The sequence below is a fragment of the Xiphophorus hellerii genome, chromosome 11, assembly GCF_003331165.1.
Source record: "Xiphophorus hellerii strain 12219 chromosome 11, Xiphophorus_hellerii-4.1, whole genome shotgun sequence".
Classification (NCBI taxonomy): Eukaryota; Metazoa; Chordata; class Actinopteri; order Cyprinodontiformes; family Poeciliidae; genus Xiphophorus; species Xiphophorus hellerii.
In genome coordinates, this window is record NC_045682.1 from 27,430,072 (window position 1) to 27,444,980 (window position 14,909).

General features: G+C 41.2%; 1 protein-coding gene across 1 annotated transcript; it reads right to left on the reverse strand.

The window, feature by feature from the left end:
* Window positions 1-7,811: 7,811 nt before the first annotated feature.
* On the reverse strand, window positions 7,812-13,406 carry LOC116728002 (sodium-dependent phosphate transport protein 2A-like). Its single transcript, XM_032575711.1, has 12 exons — window positions 12,459-13,406; window positions 12,214-12,357; window positions 11,974-12,085; window positions 10,775-10,970; window positions 10,253-10,348; window positions 10,025-10,076; window positions 9,667-9,834; window positions 9,386-9,502; window positions 9,079-9,203; window positions 8,623-8,735; window positions 8,238-8,521; window positions 7,812-8,156 (listed from the first exon to the last, which is right to left on the reverse strand). The coding sequence occupies exons 1-12, from the start codon at window positions 12,592-12,594 to the stop codon at window positions 7,912-7,914; spliced, it is 1,788 nt and encodes a 595-aa protein (XP_032431602.1). The 5' UTR covers window positions 12,595-13,406; the 3' UTR covers window positions 7,812-7,911.
* Between the last annotated feature and the right edge of the window lie 1,503 nt (window positions 13,407-14,909).

Here is a 14,909-nt window from a genome sequence, read left to right on the forward strand (position 1 = left end):
TTTGGCTCTGAATTCCACAGTTTCGGGGTGAGCTGCTCCAAACTCACTAGGATGGATCCTTATTGACCCGCCAACAGGAATTCATAACAAAATTTGGTGGGCGTGGCCTAATTTCTCTATATCGCCCCCTAGAATATTTCAAAAAATCAGCCCCAAGCCATGCTTTAGCTTAGAATTACGAAACTTGGTACACATGTGTATCTTGTCAGGTCGTACAAAAAAGTCTCTTGGAGCCATGCTCTAAACCCAACAGGAAGTCGGCCATTTTAGATTGAAGTTCATTTGACCTCGATTTTGACGTTTACAGCCTTCGTATTTGATCAAACTCCTCCTAGGGATTTCGATTGATCGACTTCAAACTTGGTCAGTCTGATCATAAGGCATGTCTGATTTAAAGTTATGAAATTGGTGAGTTTTGGAGCATGTTGAAGGGGGGTTAGCAAGGCTCAAAGTTCCCCTGTGATCGACTGTGTAATACAAAGGGCTTTGTCATGTGTAGGGCAATGCTGCCCTCTGGTGTCGAATTACTGAAATAATGAAACTATTTCAGTAATTTCAGTAATTCGACACCAGAGGGCAGCATTGCCCTACGGAATGACAGTTCAATGTTGAATTATAGAGGAAAAAATTAAATAATTTGTAATTCTAACACAAAAACTGACAGAGACACCAAAGTTTGAGTTATTGATCATCCTCGGGTGTAGAATAATATCCAATGGTCAAATGATGACATCACGTAGGCCACGCCCTCTGACAACAGGAAGTCTTGTATTTTACTGTGAACGGTCGATAGCTTCTGCACCAAACTTTGCACGAGTGACCCTGGTGGGATCCTTGACGACCCTATGTCATCATATTATGACGTCATCTAAGCCCCGCCCCCTCAGAACAAGAAGTGCCGTTTTTTTACTTGGAAAGCTCCGTTTATGGCTCTCTTGACCTAATCAAGATGATTCGGATGATAAACTCTGTCAATGCTCGCTGCTGGCTGAACCGTGTGGGCGTGGCCAAACGGCGAATATCAGTCCCTCGCCATATGCATACGTTTGGCTCTTATTCAGGCATGGATCATCCGATTGGCGCCAAACTGGATATGTATGACCTTTGTTCACCTCTAAAGAGCCCAACGGGTTTGAAATGTAATTTGGCTCCACTGCGCCCCCTAAGTTAATACATGGGTTGTATCTCCTCGACGCATCGACCGATCTGCGCCAGATTTTTCGACAGTCGTCGGGGAGCGCCGCCGAACGCATTCACGCCTGTCGCCCGGTGGACAGGCGGGGAAAACGCGCGACAGCTCCTGCGGCGGCTAGCGGGCGGCGATGCTGGAAACTGCGGCGGAGCTTCTGCGGTGGGGAGCGGGCTGCGGCTCTGGAAAACGCGCGAGAGCTTCTGCGGTGGCCGGAACCCCCGCGGTGGCCAATAGGCCGGAGCGGCGCTTGCTGCGAGGGCCGCCCGAGGCTGCTTGCAGCTTTAATTATTTTTCTTCCCTACAAATGAATTGCCCTTTTGGGGGCTTTATCATATTCAAAAACTCACCAAACTTGGCGGACGCATACAGCGACGCTCAAATTTACGTATTTTAAGGTCGACGCAAAAATCGCAAAAAAAATTGCTCAACGGCGGCAACTAGCAATTTTCAAAAGACCCATTGCTATTCACTTACTTCAACGTAGAGACTTGAAATTCGGTACAGTTGTAGAGCTCACTAAGACGCTCAGAATTTACAAGTAATGTCATAGTGCAAGTATCGCAGGAAGTCGGCCATTTTGTATTGAAGGTCCATTTTGGACGTCGATTTTGACGTTTACAGCCTTCGTATTTGATCGAACTCCTCCTAGGGATTTCGATTGATCGGCTTCAAACTCGGTCAGTCTGATCATAAGGCATGTCTGATTTAAAGTTATCAAATTGGTGAGTTTTGGAGCATGTTGAAGGGGGGTTAGCAGGGGTCAAAGTTCACCTACACGCCATGAAACAAAAACCTCTTATATTTCCTATACAAAAACACATAGAGGGACCAAACTTTCAGTGATTGATCGACATCAGGTGTCCTAAAATACCCTGCAGTGAAATTTTTTTTTTATGTAGGCCACGCCCCCTGAGAGCAGGAAGTGTAATGTTTTACTGTGAACGGTCGCTATCTTAGCCCTTTGACCTAATCAACATGAAACTGTGTCCAGAGACAGAAGACATGTTGGTGTGTTGTGGATTCAAGCCCTGACCAGCTGCGATGAAGCAGGTGGGCGTGGCGGCGTTGCGAACGCCATCGAATTTCGTTTGGCTCTGAATTCCACAGTTTCGGGGTGAGCTGCTCCAAACTCACTAGGATGGATCCTTATCCATCCCCGAACAGGAATCCATAGCGATATTTGGTGGGCGTGGCCTAATTTTTCTATAGCGACCCCTAGAGTATTTTAAATGAACAGCCCCAAGCCATGCTTAAACCTAGAATTACGAAACTTGGTACACATGTGTATCTTGTCGGGACGTACAAAAAAGTCTCTTAGAGCCATGCTCTAAACCCAACAGGAAGTCGGCCATTTTAGATTGAAGTTCATTTGACCTCGATTTTGACGTTTACAGCCTTTGCATTTGATCGAACTCCTCCTAGGGATTTCGATTGATCGGCTTCAAACTTGGTCAGTCTGATCATAAGGCATGTCTGATTTAAAGTTATCAAATTGGTGACTGTATGAGCTTGCTGAAGGGGGGTTACCAGGGGTCAAAGTTCACCTACTCGCCATGAAACACGAAACTCTTATATTTCCTATATAAAAACACATAGAGGGACCAAACTTTCTGTTATTGATCATCAATAGGTGTCCTAAAATACCCTGTGGTGAAATTATGACATCGCTTAGGCCACGCCCCCTGAGAACAGGAAGTGTCATGTTTTACTGTGAACGGTCGCTATCTTAGCCCTTTGACCTAATCAACATGAAACTGTGTCCAGAGACAGAAGACATGTTGGTGTGTTGTGGATTCAAGCCCTGACCAGCTGCGATGAAGCAGCTGGGTGTGGCGGCGTGGCGAAGTGACCTGTAACGCCGATGCCATACGTTTGCTTCTAGATTCCACATGTTTCGACCGAGCTGCACCAAACTTGGCCTGACTCATCCTGGTGTGATGCCTGACAATGCTATGTCATCATATTATGACGTCATCTAAGCCCCGCCCCCTCAGAATGAATTAGAGAGATCTTCTGTGTAATTACATAATAAACAGTCCATGTTCGTTGTTTGTAGGGCAATGCTGCCCTCTGCTGCCCACTGAAATAGTTTCATTATTTCAGTAATTCGACACCAGAGGGCAGCATTGCCCTACGGAATGACAGTTCAATGTTGAATTAAAGTGGAAAAAATTAAATAATTTGTAATTCTAACACAAAAACTCACAGAGACACCAAAGTTTGAGTTATTGATCATTATCTTGTGTCCAATAATATCCAATGGTCAAATGATGACATCACGTAGGCCACGCCCTCTGACAACAGGAAGTCTTGTATTTTACTGTGAACGGTCGATAGCTTCTCCACCAAACTTTGCACGAGTGACCCTGGTGGGATCCTTGACGACCCTATGTCATCATATTATGACGTCATCTAAGCCCCGCCCCCTCAGAACAGGAAGTGCCGTTTTTTTACTTGGAAAGCTCCGTTTATGGCTCTATTGGCCTAATCAAGATGATTCGGATGATAAACTCTGTCAATGCTCGCTGCTGGCTGAACCGTGTGGGCGTAGCCAAATGGCGAATATCAGTCCCTCGCCATATGCATACGTTTGGCTCTTATTCAGGCATGGATCATCCGATTGGCGCCAAACTGGATATGTATGACCTTTGTTCACCTCTAAAGAGCCCAACGGGTTTGAAATGTAATTTGGCTCCACTGCGCCCCCTAAGTTAATACATGGGTTGTATCTCCTCGACGCATCGACCGATCTGCGCCAGATTTTTCGACAGTCGTCGGGGAGCGCCGCCGAACGCATTCACGCCTGTCGCCCGGTGGACAGGCGGGGAAAACGCGCGACAGCTCCTGCGGCGGCTAGCGGGCGGCGATGCTGGAAACTGCGGCAGAGCTTCTGCGGTGGGGAGTTTGCTGCGGCTCTGGAAACCGTGCGAGAGCTTCTGCGGTGGCTGGAACCCCCGCGGTGGAACACAACACAGAAATAGCGAGAGTATTTAACTTCTGCAGAGCAAAGGTGAAATATTTTATATCACAAAATGTCCACATTAGACAAAAACATAAAACAACATGTCTAATGAAGAATGACCAAAATAGCCCTTTGCAAGTTGTTACATCACTTCATTCGTTCATAGTATTTTTCAAGTCAACATGATACGGATTTGTCTTCCTTCAGATATAGGAAATAGAATAGAATAGAATACTGTAGAATTCAACTTTATTGTCATTGCACTGTCACAAGTACAATAAACATCTCTTAAAATTTAAGCAATAAATAGATTTTCCCAAGTGATCAAACTGATTTTTGGCCAACAAGTTTCTCCATCCATGTTGCTGTGTAGCACAGATCTGTACCATGCTGTCAGAAAACTGGGTTTTGCAGCAGGTTGCTTTTTGCTACAAAGTACAATCTTATACATTTATCACAGAATATGGAGATACCATACCTGGTCTGGTAAAATCCAGACCTATGTCCTTCACTGTTTGCTTCATTCAGAAGATCTGGACTCTTAGCTATTGAAAAATTATGTCTTCCTGAAGGAGTGGACTCTCCTGAAGTTTTACATTTTACCCTTAAAATGTAAATAATCCATCCTGTTATCCAGGTCAGACACATGAGCAGGAATTAGTGCACTAGTTTCATTCAGGTCAGCTCTAACTTGTGCTGGAAAATGGCTTCAAAACCTTCATCCTTCTCCAAGCAGACTTATTTTGTGAGTCCTCACTCTGTCAGGTTATTCAGTTCACCACCTCAGCAGTTAGCTGAATAACTTCCTCTTCACCATAAGTCATCTGTTATCTGTTATAAATCATGTAAATTCATTTAATCTATCAAAAACACTCCTGACATGACAGTGAATGGCTCTAAAAGTAAGCAGACTTTTCCCAACAAGAGTGCAAACTTGTGCCTTTTCAAATACATTTTATTCAGGTAATCAGTTTAGGTTTTAATGAATGGTTGCGTATGTATCTGCCCAGTTCAAAACCGTAAATTCATCATGCATTAATGGTTTTTGGTACTGGAGGTGCTCACTCATAAACATGCAGGACACAGAAAGCCCACAAAGAAAAATGTAAGTACAAAGATGGTGGAAAACATCAGGTCTGTACTCAGACAGGAAAGTTTCCATTTGAAGCTTTTTTTTTTTTTCAAAGATCACACAAGATGACTGAAACGCAGAGGTGGTGGTTAATATTTCATACCCTGAGAAAGGATTGGACTGTTTCATTACAGCTTAAGGGGGAAAAGCTTCTTCAGATCTGAAACATAGCATTTCATGAAACATGGTAGCAGTTCTATTAAAAACTAACAGATAAAATCACCAGGTTGTGGTCACACATGGTGCAGCTCATGTAAGCTAACAGGAAACCAAGGTAACAAGACACATGATGATTTCACAATAACAGCCTAGAAAAGTCTGTCCTTGTCTCATTTCAGCTGCAACTTTCACATGGTTGGGTCAAAACTTAGTAAAAGCATCTTGAAAACGTGGATCACTCCTTGCTTGTGCGGTACATGCTGGTAGTGGAGATGTCATGGTGTGTGGATTGTTTTAAGTACTAATAAAGGATTGCTTAGACACCATCACTTTTGAGTATTGTTGCTGATGATGCTATCACATCTTTCTCTGAGTAAAAATGAGGAGAGTTCATAAGGCAAGCAGGAGAATATTAGGCAGAAAGCCACAGAAACCTATTTTAATTTAGTTACTTTTACAAGCACATTTAATAAAATGTTCATCTGTGAGTCATTCTACTGTAGATACAAAGTTTTTATGGAGTGACCTATGTTAAGCACATCCTGAGTCCTGAACTGGACCCTGCTTGTGATTAAAGTGAAATAATGACTTACATCAGAGAAAAATTATTTTACATTCAAAATAATTCCAATATGAACCACTTCATTGTAAAGAAAACTTTCCCAAAATACTAAAAACTCTAAATTACATAAATGAGTTTTTATTGTGCCAGGCTGCAGTGCAGCGGGCAGGAAGGACCTGCTCTGCTGCTTTTACCACAGAGCTGCAGCTGCATCGCGCTGAAGACACCGCTGGTGATTTGGTATATTTTATTGAAGATGAAAAGATGTTTTTTAACTTGTGAAGCATCTTCATCTTTTCACTCATAGCTCTAGGAGGTCCAGTGCAGACTGCAACAGAAACTTCTTCAGCATTTTATTCAGTTTGTCACTGACTTTGATGCTGCGACTCTGACATCAAAAAGGTTTTCATTTAAAAAATGTATCAAAACACCAGATATTTATAGATTTTTTGGAACACAATTTTAATGTCAAAGGTTTTTAATGTGATGCAAATTGTGCTCTTAAATAAATGAAAAAAATATTTGTTTTCCAAACTATGTGCAGAGAGATGAGACTTTTACATGATTAACTTCACCAGGTTTCATGTTTCCTGTGTCTCTGACTGACAGCATCTCTGAATGTTCTCACAGGAACAGAAACAAATTTAAACCGAGCGAGAGTGACGGTTTAAAAAAAACCGCAGGTGCTTTTGGTCACCTCGACTTTCTGTTTGTTGCAGCGTGTGAAGAGAAAAGCTCACATTTCAATCAAACCACACTTTAAAGTATCTGAATCTTCTCAACCCACAATAATAAAATACCTTGCATAAAAAGGAACCATTCGTAGATAATTCTGTTTTACAATTAGGAATATTTTTATACCATACCACAACCATAATTTTTTCAGTCCTAAATCTAACTTTTGAGAAATCTTTGTGGGTTTTTGGTCTTTTTGTGTATATTTATTTAAATGACAGTTGAGCCACACCAAACGTACCAACAGCTAGAGAAAGGTGTTACTTTGTTGAAGTCATAGTATGAGCTTTGTATATTGAAACCAAAAGTTTCCTGAGTATATAAACTCTTCTTTGGCAACCATTTAACTGATGAACTTCATACACTGTAGTTCTAGAACTGGTGGTCATAGAAAACACAATAAGTCCATCCATCCATCCATCCATTTTCTTCCACTTTATCTGGGGTCAGGTTGCGGGGGTAGCAGCTTCAGAAGTGAGGCCCAGACTTCTCTCTCCCCGGCCACTTCTTCCAGCTCCTCCGGGGGAATCCCGAGGCGTTCCCAGGCCAGCCGAGAGACATAGTCCCTCCAGCGTGTCCTGGGTCTTCCCCGGGGCCTCCTACCGGTGGGACATGAACACTTCACCAGGGAGGCGTCCAGGAGGCATCCTGACCAGATGCCCGAGCCTCAACTGGCTCCTCTCGATGTGAAGGAGCAGCAGCTCTACTCTGAGTCTCTCCCGGACGACTGAGCTTCTCACCCTATCTCTAAGGGAGAGCCCAGACACCCTACAGAGAAAACCCATTTCGGCCGCTTGTATCCGCGATCTCGTTCTTTCGGTCATGACCCAAAGCTCATGACCATAGATGAGGGTGGGAACGTAGATCTACCGGTAAATCGAGAGCTTCGCTTTTTGGCTCAGCTCTCTCTTCACCACGACGGACCGGTACAGCGCCCGCTTCACGGCAGACGCTGCGCCAATCCGCCTGTCGATCTCCCGCTCCCTTCTTCCCCCATTCGTGAACAAGATCCCGAGATACTTGAACTCCTCCAATGGGGCAGGACACCCCCCAACCCGGAGAGGGCACTCTACCCTTTTCCAGCTCAAGAAAATGGCCTCGGATTTGGAGGCCACGCAACAAACCACACTTGCAGAAGCTGGCTCTTGGGAACACAATAAGTGAGTGATTTAAAGTTTAGTGGACCAATTCTGAAAGTCTGTGTGTTTCTCATAGTTTGGCATGTTGTTTTCTGAAGTCAAGCTCCTTGTTGATTTCTTTGTTCTGCTTTCCTCATTGAGTTTTAATACCCAACTACTACGGTTATATTGTTTTGTTTGATTTATTTGGCTCTCATCAGGCTCTGGGGAGTCCGCGTTCTCCTTCCATTCTCCTCTTCCACTGGCGTCTGGCCCATCATTTCTCCTTAGACACCCTAGAATACCATATTATCATCAGCAAATACAAAAATGCACCAAAATGTAATTATGTCCGGTATTATTAAGAGGATATTTACCTCTAGTTTGTCCACACCAAAGAGTCACCCTGGTAATGAGATTATCCCATGGCTGCAGTGAAGTGAGCCAAACAGGAAGAAAGTTCCAGTTCTGCAGTATTGGCGGCAAAAACTCAGGCCTCCGTGCTTGGAGGAGGTTTATCAGTATTACAGATATAATCAATATCATGACTGGTACACCAATTCCAGTCAACACCTTCCAGCCAGCCATGGAGAGAGCAAACACCACCAAAGGGAACAGCAGGAAAAAGAGGACGAGGTAGAGGACAGCAAACCAGCGGTACCTACGAACATTTCATTTGCTTAGTATTTATTTTAATTGTAATAAAACTATGTGTTGATTTTTGGTTTGTTTTAATTAAATATAGAATATTTAAAAGTATACCTGGCAGTGCACTTTCCGAGTGCAGTGGCCAGTCGTATGGGTAAACGAGTGGCTGGTATCGGATACCAAAGGAGGATACCAAAGAGGTTGAAGAAAAAGTGGCATAAGGCAACCTAAAACAAAGAACAGAATAGATTAGAATTTTAATGAGGATGATTCAGATTGACTTTGTTCCAATACATAAGACTCAACTGTGCAATGTGGAGATTAGACTTATTAATTTTCAACTATTGTCCATAGTTGAGATTCTTCAAAATCAGCACAATGATATTTGACTAACCAACTAGCTTAAACTGTACATAAAATATGGATAAGGTGTCATAATAATACTAAGAATGGATAGAATAAAACAAAAGTTTACAAAACAGAAAAGCAACACTCATGTTCTAAAACATGAAAACTTTCTGAAAGATGAAACCTGGCTGAATAGAGACAAAAACAGATTTTTTTTTTTACCTGTGTGGCAGCAGCTAACTTATCGGCACGACTAGCCAGGGCTGCTAACAGAGCTGTACCCGTGGTTCCAAGGTTGGACCCCAGGGTCAAAGGGTAAGCCCTTTCAATACTAATCACACCAACCCCTGTCAAACCACAATGCAATATTTAACACCACATTTCATAAAATCTTTAACCAACTAAAATATAATCAATAACAAACACAGCGTTCCACAAAGCTACTGTCAGTTTGTGACGATTGAAGAATGATTGTATGTTTTGATGGATGAGAATGATAAAAGACTTTTTCTTTTTTTTTTCTTTTTACCTATGAGTGGTGTAATGGCAGATGTGAAAACAGAACTACTCTGGATCACAAATGTCATCCCAGCTCCAGCTAACAGAGCCAGATAACCTGTCACCCAGGTAAAAGGGGGAGGAAAATCTGAAAAGCAAGACAGCACAGAATAAGAGAAGGAAATCAGAAATCCTGACTTTTGTCTATGTCATAACATGTTTGCTTGAGCTCTCATACTTTTCACAAAACTATTTTAATAAGTTTTGTGTGTAATGACTCAGTGATTAGCAGAACAAACTTTGGTGGTTTACCTGTGTTAATGATTTTATTTATAACATTTGCCAGTTGGCCCCTTAGCAGGGAGTTCAACAGTTTGACCAGCAGTAAGAGGCTGACACAGAGGACTAACAAGGAGCAGACCAGCAGGATGAGACCGATGGCCAAGTCTGACAGGGAGGAGTCCACGAACAGATGCTTACCTGACAGGGAGACGGAGACGTGGGATTTAAAGCTGTACACAGTTACAAGATGTAGAGATATTTTCTAAAAAATCTTTGTGAAAGTAAAAATAAAAATAAAAAAAACTCCTCTCATTGTTTCTTTTGCAGTGCAGGTTCATGCTTGATTGTTTTATGAAAAATACTGAAACTCATGTTTGTGCAGACGTACATTTATATGTTTTTCTTGAAAGGTTCTGTGCTCCCCACAATGTTTTGTTCCCCTGTTAACAATAACAGAGTTAGGCAAGTAATAATGGGACAAAAATACAATGTTCAGTTCTCACACAGTATTAAAACAATATTATCATAAGCTTTTACATATTTATGGACAAACAAAGTAATTTATTGTAAAAGATTTTACCAAACAAGACAGAAGGCCAGAAAGTCGGCTGTCTACCTTCGTAACAGCAGATTTACACCAACGCTTCACCATACTCCTGTTGGTCTGAATTTGGTCATCTGTGGCCAGAGCTGTAAGCACTGATTTGTCCAACTAAATCAGATAAAATAACATTGTGTGTCAGAGAAAAAAGAAACACTGGAAGAAATTAGTTTCCACTCTGACCCGTTTCTTTGTGTTCAGTCTGGAGCATCAGATGGATATCATGTCTCTATTGTTGGGACAAGTATCTACTGCAGCACAAAGACTTAATGCCGCTCCCAAAGTCCCACAGCTGCTGGATGATTGTGCAGAATCAGTTTGAAAGGTAAGCCTTTCTCTCCAGGAAAATGCTAAATCTCTTAATGAGTGATGTTTTCAAAGGAAACTTTTTTCGCTATGTGAGAAGGAAGTTTTTCAGACTTCATTTTGTTGCCAAGACATATTTGAAGTTGCAGAGCAGCAGGATTATGTAGAAATAAAAGAGAGAGTGAGTCACATTATTAAACGTGGCTGAAAGGAATGTGACTTTCACATTACCTGGATTACCAATTTAGTCAGCGGCTTAGTGAGAACTTTCAGAAGTTCAGGCGCATCATCTCCGCGTCTCAGCTGAAGGATGTTGACTATAGCCTGTGACAGGTGCCTTAACACTCCACTAACGACTTCCAGAGGGAGAAGCACCAGAACCGACAACCAGTTAAAGCAGTCATGAACTGTTGCTCCAGCAAATGCCCTGCAAATAAGGATAATGTCAACATTTGACCTAAACAAATATAAATAAATCAAAAAACATAATATAAGACATGCAGGACACTGCAAAATATTGAGGACTGGAATGGGGGATCATAATACAGCTGCTGAGTGATTTCAGTAGGACATCAGCTGACTTCCTGTCCACTGAACTGGACGACATCCAGAACACAAGAATATACAGAAACAGCTGCTACAGGAGGGCGACAATGTTTTATCCATCTATCGAGCTTTTTGTCCTATTCTAAACTAAGGAGATCAGAAACAATGAGAGTAGATAAGTTTTTATTATTTAGGGTTCATTATCACACACCTGGAAGAGATTAACGAGGTTATCAAAGCAGGAAAATAGAATTGATCCAGGATGATCATCCATTTATAAAATGTTTATTGCTTCAAAATAATGCCTTGGTTAAAGCTAAATTAATTATATGTACTGTATATACATAAGATAAACTGACCATGTAGAAATTATATTTCTATGCTCTATTAGTGCCACCAAGTGGTGAGATTATAATCCAAATGAATCAGACAGCAAGGAAAATTTTAAAGTTCACTTTAATTTTCAAACCATCAGGATAACTTATTGTGACATTATTTAATATCATTGCTGATTTTGGGTGGCATTTGCTTTGTTTCAGTAGAATAAACATTTTTCAAAATAGTTCTGCAGTTGGTTGGTGTGTTATCAGGAAAGGTAAAGCTGTTGATTTTTCATGTTATTTTCCTCCTGTTTACTTCCTATCCTAATGAACCTTGGCTGTAATAAAAGAAGTGTTTTTCTTTGTGTTATCTGCTGTGACACGTTTTTCCCTGAACAAACATTCTTCAAACTACATTACGTTTCTAAAGCCTCCATTATGGTTCTAGTTGAGCAGTCAGTTTTAAATGTTTTCCTAACTTCACTCAACGACTGTTTGAAAACTTGTTTGTCCTTCGCTGTGAATTATGGGTAATTTTGTTATGCTATTGAAAACACACGGTACCTTTCAAACTCTTCCCTGTGTCCAGCCTGCATTAAAGCAACAATAGTGTTGGTGACTGATGTTCCGATGTTGGCTCCCATGATAATGGGAATGGCTGACTGCACTTCCAGCACTGAAGAGACAATTAGACCAGAAAGATGTCAGGTGTAAACTGACATAAACACTAATGCTGACATGTGGTGACTATTTTCGGAGTTTTGCTAAGTGCTGCTGTTTCTGTAGATAGCTATTCTTACTTACAACCAGAGGACACCAAGCTGACTGCGATGGAGGTTGATGTGGAAGAGCTCTGGACTAAGACTGTCACCAGAATCCCCACCACCACGCCAGCCACTGGGTTAGACAGGATAGCATTTTTCTGGAAGATTTCCCCAGCTGCCCTTCCTGTAAGCAGACATTAATGGAAAACAGAAGAAAACTTTCCAGTTTTAAAAATCAATTCCTCTTCTGTCCCTTTAGTAAATGAAACCATGTGCTTAACTTACCTCCTACAAGTTGAAAGGCAGAGCTCAAAATGTCAAGTGAGCAAATAAAGATGTAGAGCAGCAGAAAGAGGAGGGGGAGTTTTAGGAGAGTAAGTGCTGTTTTTTTCACTCGGGGAAGAAGTGACTGGGTCTCCATGGTCTGAACCTTCAAGAACTGTAAAATTACAAACTTTGTAGTGAATCTTAAGCAGACCACACAGATTCAGTTCATAGTGTCAGTGGCATTTTGTATACAGTAACTTTAAACAAAACCGATTCATTCTCTCACTTCCAGAAGAACGTAGAGCCGTTTGTAGAGACGCCATATTTAACATACCTGGAGCGCGAATCGACGTAGAACTTTTTTTAAAATACATGCATTTAGCTTCAAAGAACCTATCACCGACCTTTTCGATGTGTACCGTTACACGGTAACGGTACACATCGAAATAGTTTGACCAGCATTAATTAAATTGATTGGAGATTGTAATTAGAATGTCTTCATGTAGATGTGTTAACAGAAACGAAACAAAAATTCCATTTTCGTTGGATCATCGTTGGATCATTGTTATGTAAACTGGGCCTTATATTGGTCAATCCTTTTATTTTACATAATTGCCGCTGAAAGAGCCACTGAACCCAAACTGTGCCGTAGTCAGAGAAAACATTCTCTATTTACTATTTTCATGTAAATGTACAGTAAAAACACAACGAAACTCTTCCATTTTCACCAGAAAGTGTTGTCGGGCCATAGTTTGATGACCGTTACAAATATCGTCACGTTCTACGAACAAAAGAGGAAATTGGTTCAGTTTTTGTCGCTTGTTTAACTTTTAGAAACGTGCAGTGCGTCACAATAAAGGTACAATAACGCTGATAAACAGGTGAAGAACAAAATCACTTGTATTTTGCTTTTTCTCGCTCTGTGTGTCGGCTTACCCTACGCGCTGATGCGTCGCCATGGTGATCGTCAGGCAACAGCTCAAAGAGCTGACAGAGCAGAGACACGTTCAAGTCCATCAGGAGGAATCACCGCCAAAAAACAAACTAAAAATTACGTGAACAGACCGAAACAGAACATTCAGCAAGTTACTTTATGTTGTCAGGCTTAGTGCTTATATTATTTCGCCTGAACACAGCAGTGGTTGATTAGCTGTTTAGAAACGCCTGCTCTACTCATGAGTTAGTGTGTGGGTCGCCTTATTTTAGTACGACGGAACCAAAACACACCGAACTGCACAGAACCTGTTAAGGAGGTCAATAGCAGACTAGGAGCAGTTAGACTAACATAACTGACCCACTGGTCATTTTCTCAATATTTTCTTAAAATAAAACTTTTTCCTCACTTGTAGGGTAACTCTAACCCTATTGGACCTTGTTATTTATGGCTGTCATAGTGTTGAATTAACAGCAAAACAATGCCTACTTTTTTCAGATTCTTTGCGTGATTGTGGCATTTTTCCGATCACCGATATTTCCGACTCAATGGCACATGGCACGATAATTAATGTAATGTCCAATCCGCTAATATATATTGTATATCATCAATGCTGCCTCCTGCAAGCTTCTCTCATACTTCCTGCTACTCAGAAGGCACCAGGTCACATCGAGTTGCATTCAATGTTACCGGAAAAAAAGAGGTTCGTGCTCTTAATGTCCGATTTGCCATAACTATTTCTTCAATTCATAGTGGCCAGCTAGCACTGGTGCAGGGGTGGCAAGGCTGTCAGTTAGGGTGGGCTTTCAGTTGCCACCCCTGTAGATCTGCCCCTGTTCTTCAACATACACTTGTTCTCCCAGGTTAATTGGCCAAGTTTAAAATCAGTCACTGATTATTGGCTATTATTTGCTGTGATGTATTTGAGAACAAACGCAACTCAAACACAAAGATTACAGATAGCACCATATTGTAGCCATTGTAACACAATTAAACTATCAAGATAAGTCATAAAGTAAACTTCCTAATTAAATCTTAAATATACTATTTACTTTTTTATTTTATCTCTGCTGAATACATTCAATTAAATTTTATAATATTGTCATTCTCAATAAATGTCTGCTAAAGTTTTCGATCTGTTACAATTTAACCATTTCAACACTATCAGCAGCAGAAACAGCAACATCACACCTATCAGGGAAAACAGACTAAATTTGCTCTGCATTGCCCCCACATGGTGACAATGATATAGTATGACCCAATTAAATATTAGATTTTTGATTAATATGGGTTGTTGCTATGTTGTTGCTATGGCGTTTTAAAATACTGTACAATCTTTTTAACTTTGAGCCTCCTCCCCTCCAAAGCCCTGCCAAAGTTCTTGTTTTGCTGTCATTTGAGTATTTTTTGTGATGAGTAATAACCAATCAATCAATCAAGTTTGGGTAATAAGACATACCAGAACATTACAGACTGTTCTGAAACACTTCTCCAACAAATTAAAATCAAAGGTTTTTTAAAAGTATCAGCCTGTA

What these genes read in the sequence shown, in the direction of transcription:
- LOC116728002 (XM_032575711.1), bottom strand. Translation starts at nt 12,594, where the DNA reads ATGGAGACCCAGTCACTTCTTCCCCGAGTGAAAAAAACAGCACTTACT. An exon ending in CAGCTTGGTGTCCTCTGGTT is followed by an intron (nt 12,086 to 12,213) that starts GTAAGTAAGAAT and finishes TTGTCTCTTCAG; the next exon opens with TGCTGGAAGTGCAGTCAGCC. An exon ending in CACAGGGAAGAGTTTGAAAG is followed by an intron (nt 10,971 to 11,973) that starts GTACCGTGTGTT and finishes CCTTATTTGCAG; the next exon opens with GGCATTTGCTGGAGCAACAG.